The 16,094-nt window shown below is 45.5% G+C and overlaps 1 protein-coding gene across 2 annotated transcripts in view; it reads right to left on the bottom strand.

The window, feature by feature from the left end:
* Positions 1–13,245: 13,245 nt before the first annotated feature.
* The window catches only part of GOLIM4 (golgi integral membrane protein 4), a 28,576-nt gene continuing 25,727 nt past the window's right edge, over positions 13,246–16,094 (bottom strand). For both annotated transcript variants that reach the window (XM_088171045.1, XM_088171046.1), the window contains 2 exons: positions 15,418–15,498; positions 13,246–15,085 (listed from right to left, as the gene is read on the bottom strand). In XM_088171045.1, coding sequence (XP_088027171.1) covers positions 14,924–15,085; positions 15,418–15,498 — 243 coding nt within the window. In that variant the 3' untranslated portion in view covers positions 13,246–14,923. The remainder of the gene's footprint in view (positions 15,086–15,417; positions 15,499–16,094) is intronic.

Below are 16,094 nucleotides of genomic sequence, written 5' to 3'. Positions count from 1 at the left end.
AGGCAAAGCAGAGCTGATCAACCCAGCCTGTAATTCATCCTCAGGAATTTCAATGCAAATCATTCCACCCCAAATTTCCACACTGCTGTGGATTAAATAACTTGTTGGTGAATCCCTTGAGCTCAGCCTGGCAGTGCTGGGACACAGAGCAGTCCTAAGGACAGCACAAGAGACTGCCTGAGGTCCTTGTCAGCTCTCAGGTTGTTGTATCCATGAGAAATGTGCCTGGCACACCCTTTGGGATGTGCTGTGGTCAGTGCCAGCTGTCCCCCCAGGGCCACCTGCACATTCCCATGGCCAGGAAGGGATTTTTCCTTTCCTTGTCCTTCCCTGGCTCCTGTCCATGGCATTGGAGTGCTGGCAATGCCAGGACAGGGGGGACTTGGGGTTGTGGGTTTTTTTTCTGTGACCCAGCACGAGTGAGGACCCAATTCCTGCCCAGGTTGGATCCACCAGCACAACTTCCAGGATTTCAGAGCTGCAGGAGCACATCTCCATTCTGCTGCAGGGATGGAAGGGAGGGAGGCACTCCCAAAGCAGGGACCAGGTCACCAACAAGGGCACTGTGAGCTGTTAACCTTGGAGGAGCAGAACACTCTCCCCTTCCCCAGAGAGCCTTAATCTGAATATATCAGACTCTGTTCATTCATTTCACCATTTCCTTCCTGTCTGATTAAAATCAAATACCTCCTGGTTTGTTAAGCAGCTTTCAATCATCACCACTTAATTTTTGCTGTCCAATAAAGCATTTTCAGCATTTTTGATTATTTCCTTGCTATCAATACCAAAAGGAAAAATGAATTTGTTGAATATGCTAACTGACACTTTGATCCATTTGGATACATGTATGAGACATGCAGAGGCACATGGCAGGAAGCAGGGTGGAAATAAGCTATTAAGATATCCCAGATCACTCATTTTTCATTTGTAATCTTTCATTCCAGACAGATTTGTTTTGGAATTGCCAGGTACACACTACATTATGCAATTGAAAGCCCTGAAGGAAAGGAAAGAAAGCCGTCAGCAACAAATGTTTTGGATAAAAACAGCCTTAAAAATAAATGTGATAATCTAAACAGGGATGAGAGAAGCTTGGACAGTAATGAACTGGGAATGAGCAGAGGATTGATGATTAGTCAAGTTGCAGGAAATGGTCCAGTCAGCCTTGGAGAGTGAAATCCTAGCCAGGGTTTGTTTTTGTTTTTTTCTGATTCTTTTTCATATTGATTATTTTATTTTTACTGTGTGATAACATATTGCCCATTCCTATTCTACACAAAATCTATTTTTTTCTAGAATTGTTATAATTTAATATATAATAGGTTGCTATAGAATATAATAGCTTGCTACAATTACTCTTTATAATCTGAGCACTGAACCAATTTAGGGGTGCTCCTATTAAGAGGTGTGGATGATGAAGTCAGAGTTTCTTTGAGGCACTTTTAATTTTCAGTATAAAATGTACATTTTTTCCATTTCCATTTATCTGAGCCCAAGGACACTCAAACAAGACAAGTGTCTGTTCTCAGGGCTCCCAGCCCTTCCTCAGCCACTCCCTGGCTCTCAGCATCACCCACCTTTGAGCCCTGCTCTGCCAGCCTTTGTCCTGCTGCTGTTTGTGTGCCAGCTCAGTCCCTCCTGTGGCTGCACAGCCCTTCCCCACCTGGGCTGGTGCTTCCCACCAGCCTCACACTCCATCCCAGGCTGGCTCTGGGTGCTGCAGGACCAGCATTTCTCTCCTTGTCCCTCCCTTGGTCCTGCCTGCAGCTCCCTCCAGGGCCACCACAGCGTTTGGGATTTCTGCTGCTGGAAACTGGTGGTGGAGCAAGTTCTGTGGGATTAAACAAACCAGGCAAACATCATCCTGTCTGTACAAGCTATCCCTGTTTACCTTTCAAAGGCAGAATTCCAGGTGAGGACAGGTGTCTGAAGCAGGGCACATTCTACAGCAGCGTGCTCAGCTCGGGGGATATTTGGAATCTAAAAGACAAAGAACAAGTTGCTCAGCCCCTCTGCATTTTTGGTACACAAAGTTGAATATTTTACCACTGGCTCCCACTCAAAGTATCAGCAGTTTGCTCTCCTCTGCTATTTTATTTTATTGTCTTCCTTTCAGCATTGCAGCAAATACAACCATAAAATCAGAGCTGAAGCTCCAAAGGGTAGATGAATGCCTGAGGAGAAAATGGAAAATAATTTAAATTCTACAGAGGAAAGTGCTCAGAGTGCTTGCCATGTCCCATGTCACAAATGTCCCAAGCTTTTTACTGTGACAGTATCACACTCAAGCACTCTGAACCTAGAACCTCACAGTATCAGAGTGCCTAATTATTCTATTTGGTGCCTAATACTTGTCAGCTGGAATGTGCCAGAATAAATCCAGGATGAAATTCCCTGCAGATATAATCCCATTTATTCTAGCTGGGTTTATTTACACCACAGATGTCTCAGTTATTGAAGAGGCCCTAATTCAGTCTTCCTTAACTCTGCCTTTAATTCTGGACCTTCACACCCTGGTTTAGTGCCATGCCTGGGTGTCTGAAGCAGTTTTGGTGCTGGATGCAGCACTCACCTGGAGGGAGCAGTTTGCAGGAGGAATTGTGCCCAGCTTTGTTCAAGTTCCAGCACAATTATCTGGCTCTGCAGAGCCCTGTGCAGCACTCTCTGGGGAATACACAATCATAAAATAATGGAATGGTCTGGGTTGGAACAGACCCCAAAGCTCATCCAGTCCCACCCCTCAGCCATGGGCAGGGACACCTTCCACCTTCCCAGGTGCATCCAGCCTGGCCTGGAACAATTTCAGGGATGGGGAGTCCAAAACAACTCTGGGGCCTCACCACCTTCACTTCCTCCTAATATCTCATCTAAACCTGCTCTCTTTTAGCTGGGATCCAGCCCTCCTTGTCCTGTCACTCCAGCCCCTTGCCCAAAGTCCCTCTCCACCTTTCTTGTAGCTCCCTTCAGGTACTGGAATGTCCCAAAGCCTTTCTTTTCCAGCCATTCTCAGCCTTTCCTTGCAGGAGAGATGCAGCACAAGGTAATCTGGTTATTACTCACTTTTTTCAGGCCATAAACGTTGGGTTATTAATTACTGAATGTGACTTTGCTGTTGAGAAGCAGCTGCTAACCAAGTTCTTTGAGATTTGCTGTAGGCTGACACTCTCCTTGCTTTTATCCCCTTTCCAGGAGCTCTGTCTGCTTCCAGCATGGACCTTTGTGCTGGGATTTATCCCCCAGTGCTGGGCTGGGGGTCAGGGGTGCCTTTCCTCCCCTGTGAGTAGCACACTGTGTTCCCTCTGCTGCCACTGAAATGTCCCAGGAGCTGTTGCTGCTCTGTTCCCATCCAACATCTCTCCCTTTTTTCTTTGTTTCTGATACAGGCTGGCTTTGGAGTGAGCGAATTCTGTGTGCTGTGGGGAAAAAGTGTCTTTGTGAAGGCTGAGGAGAGCTGTTCCCCCTGGGAATACCTGATGGAAATTCCTGTGCTCTTGATGCATGGAACCCAAAACTCTTCTTTCTGCCAGGACTGTGGGGCTGCCTGAGGACTGAGCTGAATCCAGCCTTCCTCCTCATGCTGTTTTAATTTAGTTGCAATTCATCTCTTTCTTTCCAACAGTTTTCCTCATCTACCTGGAGGTGCATCCTTTAATTCGTGCTGGGGCTGCAGTGTTGTGCTGCTTGCAGGAGAGCCAAGGTGCAGTTCCAGAGAGGAGGAATCACATCCCAGATATCCTCAGCTCCTGTCCTGTCCTAGGGGTGAGCTCTGCTGGCACCAGCTGGGACAAGGCTCATTCTGAACCATTTGCAACTCCCTCAGTACCAATTTCAGCCACTCCCTCCTCTCCTTTTCTTCATTTCACTGTGTAATCGTGTTTGAACAAACCCCATTATTGGAAGATATTCAAGAATTAGGGGCTCATCTATTTGATAGATGTGTGTCTGAGCACTGGGAGCTGTCACAGCCATTAATATTGTCTTGGGTGAAATAATCTGACCTGAACTATCCAGCAATGAGAACTGGAGAGAGCAGAGCAGCCACGAAACCCTGGCCAGTGAACTGAAGTGCAGCTGCCAGAAGTTCAAATGAATTCGATAAAAAAAAAGTGTTTTATTCAGTGGAATGAACTACAGCCAAGAGAAATACAGATTTCACAGAGAAATGCTGAACTTTTTGACAATAAGAACCAGCTGCAATTTGCCACTCTTTCTTCCTTAAGCCATTCTGGGTCTCTTGGTTGTTGAGTTTTTGCTGGAAGTTGTACCCAGCACGGCTGAAAGAGCCCCCCTGAGGGAGCTGGCACTAGGTCTTGGCTTTAAAGTGCCTTTTTTCCTCTTCGTGCTAATTTTTTGGGTTGTGCAAATTACTCTCCAGTGCCTCAAAGAATTCCATTTCATAGGATTTCTAAAAGGATAACATCCTCTTATTATGGAGCCCCTTAAAATTGCCCAGATGTTGGTGTGAAAAGTCTCTTTTGGAGTCACAATGTGCTGGTTCTGTGCAGAGGGACTCCCAAAATCCTCTGTGGGGCTGAGCACCCCACATATCCCTCCCAGGCTGTTTCTGCTGGGCATTGTTTAACCATTTCTTCCCAAGAATGATGAAATTCGAGGTTTACCACCTGGAATTTCACCTCCAGGTGAAGCCCAATGGATATTTTCACTCACTCAACAGGTATTTATTTACCCAGCGTTTTTCCCAGATGGAATAATGTCCAGCACAGCGTTTTTCATCCCCTCATCTCAATTTCAGCCCTTCATCCCAGGCTGTTATATACAGAGGAAAATTGTTCTCATAATCAGTTTTTGAGGGCTTTTGTTGCTAAGATTTTGTTATATGATGGACAGTCTATGCTGCTTTAACATTACACAATGTCTCAGCTCTTAATCCTTTCACAATAAAGCAAATATATTTTACTGTCCTGAGAGATAACAGAAATCCTGCTTAAAACACAAAGCAAAGCCAAACAACAAGAACAAAATTCTTGTACAATGAAATTGCATGAGCAGCACTGAGGAAGAATTTCAAAGGTAACTCCACAAAGGTAACTCCAGCCAGCAACCACTGCCTGCAGGAATGGTTTTAAAGTATTTCCACGTTTTTCATGCTCTTTTCTTTGACCTTTAGTGCAAGGCCATCTGTGCTGAGCAGCTGATTCTTGTGGTCCCTTGAGTGGCTGCCACAGATAGGCTCAGAGTGTATAATAAGGACTAAAACCTGTTGGAAGAACACATTTTTAAACCTTCCCCCTTGCAGATAAAGTTTGCAATAACTTATTTAGCCCCTGAAGGAACAAGTCTATTAGCCCTTTGATAGCTAATTTAATTCCTGATAATTTATTGTGCTGGGTGGGTTGGGAAAACAGATTCAAACGCCTTTTGGAGGATAATAAGAAATCATCAGGGAAACTAAAGCACTATGGAAAAGGAAAATAGGTGAAAAATGAGGCTGAGAGAGCTGGAAGTGCCTCCCTGGTGTGGGTTGTGTGAGGAAATTGGCAGCTTGAAGGGGGATCTGGAGGCAAGTGCAGTGTCTGGGGAGAGGATAAGGTGAAGGACCTGGCTTGAGGGAAAATAAAGTTTTTTAGGCTGGTTTGTCCTCTCAGTGCTTTGGCAGTTCCTGCTTTTCACTGTTAGATAAAAAGGTGTGTGATGAAGTAGGGGGCAGTGGTTAAATCTGAGGGGTTTTTCCATGACCTCAGGGATTTATGTCACTTACTTGATTTTTATCTGCTGTTCCCACAGACCTTTGTCTCCAGGTAAGGCCACGAGGTGCTGATTTGTGCAGATCCCCTGGTGGCGTCTGTTGCTGGCTCTGGAGCTGGCACTGTGCTCCCCAAGTGCCAGGAGGAATTGCCAGCATCAAAACAAGTTCTGGGAGTGGAAATCCAAAAGGAGATCGCTCATTATTACAGGAACTTTGCTGTGTTTGTGGCACACCAGGCTGGGGAAAGGCTCTGCCAGGGAGCTCAGGGAGAACCAAAGCTGCTCCATCCTGCATTTTAACCTGCAGCCATCCCACCTCAGCAGGCACAGCACACCTCCACCTCACCAAAATCCACCAAAATCTGTGTCTGTTCCTCCCCTGCTGGGTTTTTAGCAGCACAGCTGCTGCCAGCCTGGTTTGATGCCTGCCATGTGTGAGCAATTTCCCTGCCATGAGCCCAGCTGGAAACACTGCAGCCTCCTGCTCTGGTTAGGTCTGGAGCAGGACAAAATGTCAAGGCTTGTGCAAACCCCTCTCCTGTTTCCTCCTGTAGCCTTGTCACAGGGTTTTGTGTCCGTTTTCAGGCAGGGAAAGTTTTTCTCTCTGCCCCTCCTTAAGATACACCCACAGCATTATTAGGGAATAGCTGGGGAATAATTATTAGGGAATAACTTGTGTGCCTGGAGCAGAAGGTGCTTGGAGAGCAGAACACACAGAAACAAACCCAACATTTTAAAGGAGTTTTGGCACAGCTCAGCCGCTCCAGCAGTGTTGAGATTTCAGAGGGAAGAGCCCTGAGAGGTTTTCTGTCACCTGAATGCACTGAATGATCCCTGGTGGGGATATCCCTTCCCCTGGATGATTCTCCCTGTTGGAGAGGAGTGCTACCCACAGGAGCAGGTCCAGGGGATGGAGGCAGCCCCCAAAACCCAGTTCCTTGCACAGCTGTCAGGGCTGACAGGTTATTAGAGATTCATGTTCACTTATGAGCCATGAAATAAAGCTCATCTCCCCTGCAATTTACTGCTTTGCAGTGCCATTGATTTTTATGGGAGCTGCCTGGTGTTTCATAGCAGAGTGTAATTCTGCTCCTTTTTTCTTGGACATTTCCAATTTGCCCATCGTTCACTTAATGGCTCAGTCAAGAGCCCACTGAGCTTTTTATAGTATTTAAATGGGAGACATTAGCATAGCATGGATGCTTTAATACACCTATGTATGAATCTTTAATACATTCTTATTGATCAAGCCCTTCTATGATAACAGAGGACTGTGCTCCCTGTTTACACAGGCAGAAAACTCAGGCACAGAAGAGAAAATTATTGCAAATATCATGTGCAGGATTTAGCAACAGAGCACTCAAACCCACTTATTCTAAATTGTAGAATCACAGGATGGTTTGGGCTGAAAGGGAGCTTAAACATCATCCAGTTCCAACACCTTCCACTATCCCAGGTTGTTCCAAACCCTGTCCAGCCTGGACACTGCCAGGGATCCAGGGGCAGCCACAGCTGCTCTGGGCACCCTGTGCCAGGGCCTGCCCATCCTGCCAGGGAACAATTCCTGCCCAAAATCCCACCTAACCCTGCCCTCTGTCAGTTTAAAGCCATTCCCATTGTCCTGTCACTCCAGTCCCCCCTAAACAGTCCCTGCCCATCTTTCTTGAAGCTCCCCTCAGGTCCTGGAAGGTCACAACTGGGTCACCCCAAACCCTTTTCCAGGCTGAACAGCCTCATTTCTCCCAGCCTTTCCTCACAGCAGCCGTGCTCCCTCCCTCTGAGCTCACCCCTGCATCCTCTGGGAAGGTTTTTGTTGCTGTTTGTGTTGGAGTTTTTGTGCCCAGGAGCAGCCTCGTGTCTCTGCCTCTGTTTCTGGTTTTGCACAGCTCTGTCTGGGCTGGTGAGGTTTAACCCTGAGCCTTGATTTACAGTTAAATGAGAATTGTTGCAAAGGAGCTAAAACAGGTCCTAGGGTTTAAAAGGCCTTAAAGGAAATAATTAATTTACGAGGGTAAATTGTTGGTAAGATGATGTGAGCGTGTGGAAACAGCTCTCGAGGTCATTAAAAACCAAGAACAGATTTATTGACTGATCAGATGTCAATAAGCTTCCCTTACAAGCGTGGACATTGTATCCTGTGAGGGAGCTGGAGCAGGCAGGGAAGGGATCTATATTGCTAATACAATATTAAACAGAATTCCTCTCTACTTAATCCTCTTATTAGGTATTGCATTTCTTGGGCTGTCAGAGCTGGCTGCCTGGTGGGGAGGGTGAGGAAGGTGGTGAGCTGCCCCTTTCTGAGCACATTTAAATGGTTTGGGCACAAAGGGATGATGCAGAAATCCATTTGTGTCAGTGCTGTGCAGGAGGAGACACCCAAATCGGCTCAGAGCTGGTGAGGAACCGGGAAAATTCACTGGAGGTTTGCAATTCCCCACTCCAGACAGTGGGATGGGTGGCCTGCCCTGCAGAGGATGGATGTGATAACACAAAATGAGAATTTCCCTCCCTACCCACAAGGGACCGAACAAACCAAGCTCTTCCTGCCATGCCTGAACCCTCAATTTCTTGTTTTTTTTTTTTTCTGTGTTTCCCTTGCCTGCATTCTCTGAGATGAGTTCTGTGGGGTTGGGAGGATCCAAAGCCACTGCCCACCCCAGAGGGGTCAATGTGTGGCTGAAGGATCAGTCAGCACAAACAGGGAGGGGAATTCTGCAGCTCCCCTGGAACCTGACCTGGTGACACCTCCTTTGGGTCTGAGCACAATTATGCCGAGAAAACACCACCAGAAGGAGAAATGCAGCTTTGTGGGGGCCAGGAAACAAAACTGGGAGCTGGCTCTGTACTTTTACCCAAACTGGACGCTGGTTTCCACAAGAGGCACTTTTAGCAAAGCCCAGCTGCTGGGAACAGGAAGAGCTGATGTGGGGTAAGCAAATCACAGATCAGGTTATTCACCAACAGAATTGAGAGTTGTGAGATTGCCCTGTAAGGGAAGAAAATATTGATTTTTTTTTTTTTTTTTTTTTTTTTTTTTTGCCCTGTGCTGCTTAAAATGCCAGCAGCCCAAGCTAGAGCTCAATCTGTGATGCTGTACCTGCAATGGAAAACACCACATCTGCTGCACACCAAAGAGATTTAAGGCACCTTTCAAAAAGCCAGGGCTCTCTGAAATATTCATGAATCTTTAGCAGTTTGCTAAGATACAGAGGAATGTCAAATAATCTCCTTTTTCCACACTGTAACATTCAATAGCTTGAGCTGTGAAACCTTTGCTGCCCAGCAAGATGGAAATGCCCCTTTCCTTCTCTCCTCCCCACAGTGGCTGCAATTCCTGGGATGTCCCCTCAGGATGGGGACAGCTCAGCTGTGGAGCTGAGGTTCATTTGATGGGGATGTCACCTGCAAAGCCTTCAATCCACCAGGCTCAATAAAGCAGATTTTGGTGGCAAGGGGAACAGCCGAGGTGTCAGTGCCATTCACGGGGATCCCCTGGAAAGCCAGAACAGCTGCTGGAGGCAGGAAAGCTGAACAGGAGGAATAAAACAGGGTGGGAGAGGCTGGAACTGGGCTTTGTGCTGCATGCAGGCAGTGCCAGAGCAGAGCAGAGGCTTCCTTGAGGCAATGTGACAGGGAGCTTTGGATGGGGAATGCAGCAGGCACCGAGGTAAATTGTAAATTACAGATGTAGTGATGTTTGCTGTGAGGACAAGCCCTGAGGGGGTGTCTGACAGCGTGGAAACACCATGCAGAGTAACCTGGAGAGCTGCTAATTACAGCACAGCCCAAATCCATGTGGAAAGAGAGGCAGGATAAAAGTTATGGCTGCTCTTTCCTCATCCTTGCTTTGCTGAGTCCCCTTGCTTTGCAACACAGCCCCCAAAAACCCACAGAAATTCAGATTTTTGGGCTTTGGAGATCTCCTATTTGGATTCCTGAGGCTCTACACAAAAACACCATTCTGAACAACTTCCCAGTTTTGCAACTGCTGAAAAATTTTCCGGTATTCTAATTTTAAACTTTCTCCAGAATGAATCTCAATGTCTCTTCAGGAACAACATGGGTTGAGGCTTTGCAGATCTGTCACTGTGAATTATAACACTTCCACAAAGACTTTCTTCGAATCACAGCATTATTTTCAACAAATTTATTTTAAAACTCATCAAAATATTGATTTTTGAGGTTGGAAGCATCTCAACATTTTTCATTATTGCACCACATCCCTTCATTTCACAACCAAATCGATCCATTAGCACGACCATCTGGCATGGCATGAAACAGGGAGGGAACCATTTCCAATTTGCCTTTGTTTCCCAGAGCATTTGGCAGCTCAAGTTGGCTCTTGTGTGCCACATGATGCTCATGCTCCTCAGGGAAACAGGTCAGTGGGATACAGACATTCATAAAGGGCTGTCCTGGGTTGCAGGGGAGTCTGGAAACTCAGAACTGAGCTCATCCACAAGAGCCTTTTGCCCAAGGCTCAGGTAAACACAATTCTGCACAAATTACTTCATGTAATAGATGTTTCTGTATAGCTGTATGTTCACAGATTTAGAATTTCAGGATGGTTTGGGTTGGAAGAGACCTTAAAGTTCATCCAGTTCCATTCCCTACCATGGGCAGGGACATCTTCCACTATTCCAGGGTGCTCAAGGTCTTATCCAACCTGGCCTGGGACACTTCCAGGGAGTCCACAACCTCCCTGGGACTCCAATTTTCTTCACAGTGAAGAATTTCTTTTAATAACCAACCTAAATTTTCCCTCTTCCAGTTTGTACCCATTATATATATTTATATGAGTGTATATGTATGTATATTAAACCATCTCAGCTTAATGCATGGGAGCTGTCACATTCCTCACGTGTCACAACAAATGACTGGAAAATTGGCTGCCTGAAATGCAGGAATTCCACTGGAATGTGTGCTGTACACAAACAGCTCCAGGATTCTGCAGCCAGGAGTGCCCTGGGCCCCTCACCACAATTGCAGCTTTCCAGGGGTACTTTGCATTTCCTGCAGGGAAAGATTGAGCTTGGCTTTTCTGCAGGTCAGGAAGACCCTGCAGGTCTTGCCCTTCTCTCTGACACCAGTGGATAATGGATCCCACACAGGCTGGGAATTAATTCCATAATCTCCTTTTCACAGAACTGATCACTTTGTTCTGCTGAGCACCCAGCAGTAGCATTTGTTCATTAATTAAGGCTGCTGCCTTTTCCAAAGTGCCATCTAGGACTATTTTTTTATTCTCTTGGTACAAGACTGTGGATAAAACTCCCTGGGAGATTTAACCTCTCATTAAAGCTCACCTTTGTATAGTGTATACTTACCCTCATAACTGCACCAAAGGCAGCTCTCTGATCCTGTGGCAGCTTTTCCAGGCTCTGGGATGGGCATTCCCTGCAGCTCCCAGGGCACCAGGAGCGTGTTCCAGATATTTTTGGGGTGCTGTGGTCACGTACGTGGCTGACAGATTGAGCATTTGTGATGGAAAAACTGTCCTGATAGTTCTGCCACATCTGAAGTTTGGGTGGAGCATTAATTTGTGCAGTGGAAATGCAGATGTGGAGCTGAGGAAACACAGCTGGCAGCAGAGGGGAGGTGGGGAAAGGCCAGGAGCTTGTGCATGCAAGGGATGGGGATTAAAACAGTGAGAGATCACCCCAGGCCAAAACTCTGCTGCAAAATAGTTTTTTTGAACTGACAAAACCATTTTCTGTGTGGTTGAAAACTACAGAAGATGCAGTTTTATATTGGTGAGCATGATCAGAAGGTTCAGCAGGACTCTGGACCAGGACTCTGGGCCCCTAAATTTGGGCTCAGTCTGGAGGTTTCCTCTAAAAAAATCCTTGTCCAAATCCCTGTGCTGGGTTCTCTCTGCACCTCTCACTGCAATAGATCTCACTTCCTTAAAATGGTTTGAGAACAAAACATGCATTAAAGTCCAATGATTGTGTTTCAAGGAATGGTAAGTTATTGATGAGAATGCCTGTGGATTTTCTGGGGTGTGTTTCAGCACACAGGAACAAGTAAAGCTGTTCTTCTCATCATCTGACTGTAACACAGCTGATGGACACCTAGAATATGCTGAACTTCTAAGGAAAAAAACCCCAACTTTACCAGCAGATGCAGCAAAATTATTTGGGCTTTTATTCTCTTTAGTTGTGATGATAATGAAGAGTTCTGCATTTGAACCAGCAGGAAGGGAACTCTGGGGGCTGCTGCTATGTCAGATGTACCAAATGCAACTTTCTACCGTGGTGTGGATGCAGAGCTTTGTTTCCTCCCTGCCTCACCCTGCAGGTGCTGTGTGTGTCCATTTATCCCTGGTGCAGCAGAGCAGAGAGCAGCTCTGAGCTCTGTAAACACCGAATTTACGTGCTCAGACTCGCAAAGCTCAGGCAAGGTCGTTTGGAGCAGGGAGTGCCCCGAGGCTCCTTCCCTTGGAAACCGGAGCAGAGGTGGGTACGATGTGTCAGCCCCGAATTTGTGCTTCGGTGACAAACGGATTGACGGGCTGTGTTCCCAACCACAGCATTCCCTGTCTGCTTTTCACGGAGCAGCCTCACCCAGGTGAGCTCTGGAGCCACGCAACGAATTCCACTGGGTTTGGTTTTTTTGCATTGTGATATTTTTTCGTGTGTTCATGAGCTCTTACCATCCTCCCGATTGACCTTTCAACTTGTGGTGGGCAGATTTATCTCGTGGTGCCCCAGCTGGGGCTGAACCAGAGAAGATTTTCAAATATGTCTCGTGATGAAAAATTCATTGCAGCCTTTAAATTGATTGCTGCAATGACTAATTCACTCCATGAGCAAACACATTATTTCTGGTGAATTTTATGGTGGGTTTTTGTTTTGTGTTTCAGTGGGTTTCTGCCTCACTGGGTGTTTCCCTGTGTGTTCTCAGCCAAGGCACCAGGACTCTCCTGAGCTGGCTGTAGAGTGGATTTTCCTGCCAGCAGCAGAGTTTTCCCAGTGCTCTCCCCCTGCTCCCTGAACTGTCTCCAGTATTCTGAGGAGTCCCTGCCAGCTCTGGTCATGGGATGCCCACGGCTGCTCTGCTGCTGCCAAATCCCAAAGTGATGGAACATTTCCCTTCGAATTCCAACTTCCCCTCCCGTTAGTCCTAAACCAGAGCATCACGCTGGGATCACACTCTGAGCTGGAAAAATGAACAATTCCCCTGTGCTGCTCATGCTCTGCTCCAAGGCTGGGGCTGTGGCCCAGCTCCACCTGTTTTCAGGGCACTGAAACTCATTAAATTCTTGATTTAACATTCCCTGAATTCCAGGGATCCTATAGCAATAAGGACCAGTTCAGCTCCCCCATGGTCTCCCTGGGTCTGGCACTCTGACCCTCAGCAGGCCCTGAGATGGGAATTTCACTGACAAAAATATTCCACTTCCCTGAAAATGCTGCCAGGGCTCCATCCCTTCCCCTGCCTCTCCCTACTTCCTCTTTTAAAATGAAATCCAAACACCTCATTAGGAAAACTGACACAAACCCTCATGCTTGTGAAAGATCAGTAACTACATTCCAGTTTATTGACTGCAGTCAAGTTTTATTATGCCTCAAATAATTAAATACTGCAACCATGACATTAAAAATACAGGCCAATTTACCAAAATAATTGTATTCTGAAGATTATGTACATATTATACATTTTACAGTCTCATGTAAACTTTTTTTTTATACATAAGGTAAATCTGATTTATGGTAACTAGAAAACCCAAAATACTCACTGACAAAAATCTTCCTATGAAACATAAGCACTGGATCTGGGACAATTAGGAAAATTGCAATGAATGGAAACCAACTATAAAACATAATATAATCAAGTTAGTAGAAAAATGAATTAAATTACATTCATATAAAAAATTAAACTAAAAACATTGCTATGCATCATTATTTAAAAAAAAAAAAAAAAAAGGAAAAAAAACAACCCACTCCCTCTCCCTTTATATATTAACACAGCCTTTGATGGGGAGCTCCCCTGTGCCTCATTTCCAGCAATGGGGCATAGCCTGGGAAATCCAGATTCCCATTCTCCTTTAACATATATTAAATAACTAGTGTCTGTACCAATACAAATATTGTATAATTCATGCACTGGGATTATGTTCAGGGTAGCCCACACCAAGGCACCATTTTTGTGTCATTTCCCTCCCCCCCCTCAGGTTTCAGCATGCAGTGCTGGAGATGTTTCCTGGGCTAAACAACTTCTGTGGGCTTTGCCTCGAGTCTGAGTCTCACCCCGGGGCACACAGAAATCCTTCCAGCAGATTTTTGTAAATAAATAAGGAAAAGAAGGCAAAGGCCTTAAGTTCAATATCTTGCACCAACAGTGTCAGCTCAGCCACCACACCCTCCAGAAAACATGGCACTGAGGCAACATCACTCTGCTTCTGGTCAAATATTTTATACATCAGCTAGGACAAGGAAATTGCTGCTGCTGTAAATCTTCATCCCTGTGACAGCTGTAGTGTTTTGATTTGGCATAATGGAGCTTTCCAAGTCTAAATTGGTTTTTAGCTCCCAGCTTCTCTCAGCACAGCCCCATTTACATCAGCAGCCAGGTAGTGAATGTAATTGAAGTACCTGGGAATGCTCATTAAAATAAATGCATAATTGAACCGTATCTAAACAGCTGCCAAAATTAACAGTTGGTAACTTGGCTGCATGCTGAAGGCTTGTAAAATTTGCATATTTTATAACTGTTCTGCACCTAGAAAAGGCCTGGTCCTGCAAAGGGCTCAGCCCGTGCCTGACTTTGTGAGGTTACATGGAATAAGCAGCCCTTGGTCAGAATAAATCCATGGAAGACAACGAGCTGGAGTGACTGAAGTCACCTGGATTTAGGCACTAGGAATACTCCTTCAGTGTTGAGTGCACCTGACATGACACCAAACATTCTGTCAGGCCTGGACAAGGTGAAAGTGTATCCAAAATGGCCTCTATAAACCGTGCCCAGAGTTAGAAAAAATTCAGCCTAGAGGATGTCTGGTTATGTACAGCCTGGATAGAAAAGAAATCCTAATCTAGAGTATCAAAATATTGTATTCATATAAACACAGGACAGCACCTAATAGAAAAGTAAAAAGTGGAAAACACAAGCCTTTTTTTTTGAAATTAAATATCCTAAAAAAAGTTGTTTTTTTTTAAAAAAAAAAAACACAACAGGAATTTGTGTAATGGAAAAAGAAAAATGAAGGGAGGAACTACATCTCCCCTCGTCTGCGAGTTTTTGCTGCAATAGCTCTGCCTTCCTCTTCCTCCTCCTCCTCTTCCTCCTCATAATTTTCTTCATGAATTTCTTTCTGGTTGTTGTCTTCTTGCATTTCTTGCTCTTGGTCTGTCCCTCTGTTATTCTTTTCATCTGCCTGATTGGGGAAAACAAAACAAACTTACAATAGATTCAGTGCCAGCTTCCTTACAGCTTATTTTAGGGCAATGAAATGATTTGCAGCTGGAGTTGTGAGAGCTGATGGGCAGAAACAGAAAAAAAAAAAAAAAGATTTTTCCAAAGCCTCCAGGGAGCAAGAATTGATATAGAGATGGAAGGGTGAGCTAAAGGAAGTTGGGACAGCATGAAACGTTAAGCTCTGTGATCCAAAGCAAGCTAGAACAATTATTATGTCCCATCCCTGTGCCATGAGCAGTTGTGATCAGGGTTTGATGCTGTTCCTGACCCCTGGGCTTGCACAGGACTCACATTTTCCTCGTTTTCCCCATAGGGCTCCTCAGCATTGTGCTCCAGCTCTCGCTTCTTCTCTTCAGTCAGATCTTCCTGCACCTGCAAAGCACAAGAGATGTTCTGTATGGTTTAATTGCCTTTCAAAGAGTGGCCTGTGGCACAGCTGGGCACATTCTCACAGTGGTATTTTTACAGAATGAAGATTCTAAAGAAGGGAGAAGAGAGCAGGGAGAGGTTAAAGGAGGATAAAAAGAACCATAACCACCCAACAATCAGGAAACTCACTTCCTCTGAGAGCAACTAACTTTCAAAGACAATTCTCACAGACAATCTCTTCCAATGCTCTCCTTGGAGAGAGGAGATCATGCTCAATCTGTGTCCCTAATGTTCAGCTTTTGGATCTCTCATTCCTTTCTGTTCTGTCAGCACTCTCCCTCCACTCCATGCCCCACTTCCCACGTTAGGTGCAAATCTGAAAGAGGAATGTTTTGAAGTAAACTTGATTTCCTTTTGGGAAGTGCTGCTGAGCTTGTCTGCTCCAAACAGTGTCCTGTGAGCTGGGTCAGAGGCACCCATCACACCAGGATCACTGTGGCAAAGAACTGAACAGCAATGGATAATATCTGAGTTCACATACTAAAAAAAACTGACACCCACTGCAGCATCTTCTTTTCTCTCTTAATTGCTCACTCAGT

The sequence above is a fragment of the Sturnus vulgaris genome, chromosome 10 (genome assembly GCF_052056855.1).
Source record: "Sturnus vulgaris isolate bStuVul1 chromosome 10, bStuVul1.hap1, whole genome shotgun sequence".
In the NCBI taxonomy this organism is placed as follows: domain Eukaryota; kingdom Metazoa; phylum Chordata; class Aves; order Passeriformes; family Sturnidae; genus Sturnus; species Sturnus vulgaris.
Note: the sequence above shows the minus strand (reverse complement) of the source record. Positions and strands in the feature narration are given on the sequence as shown.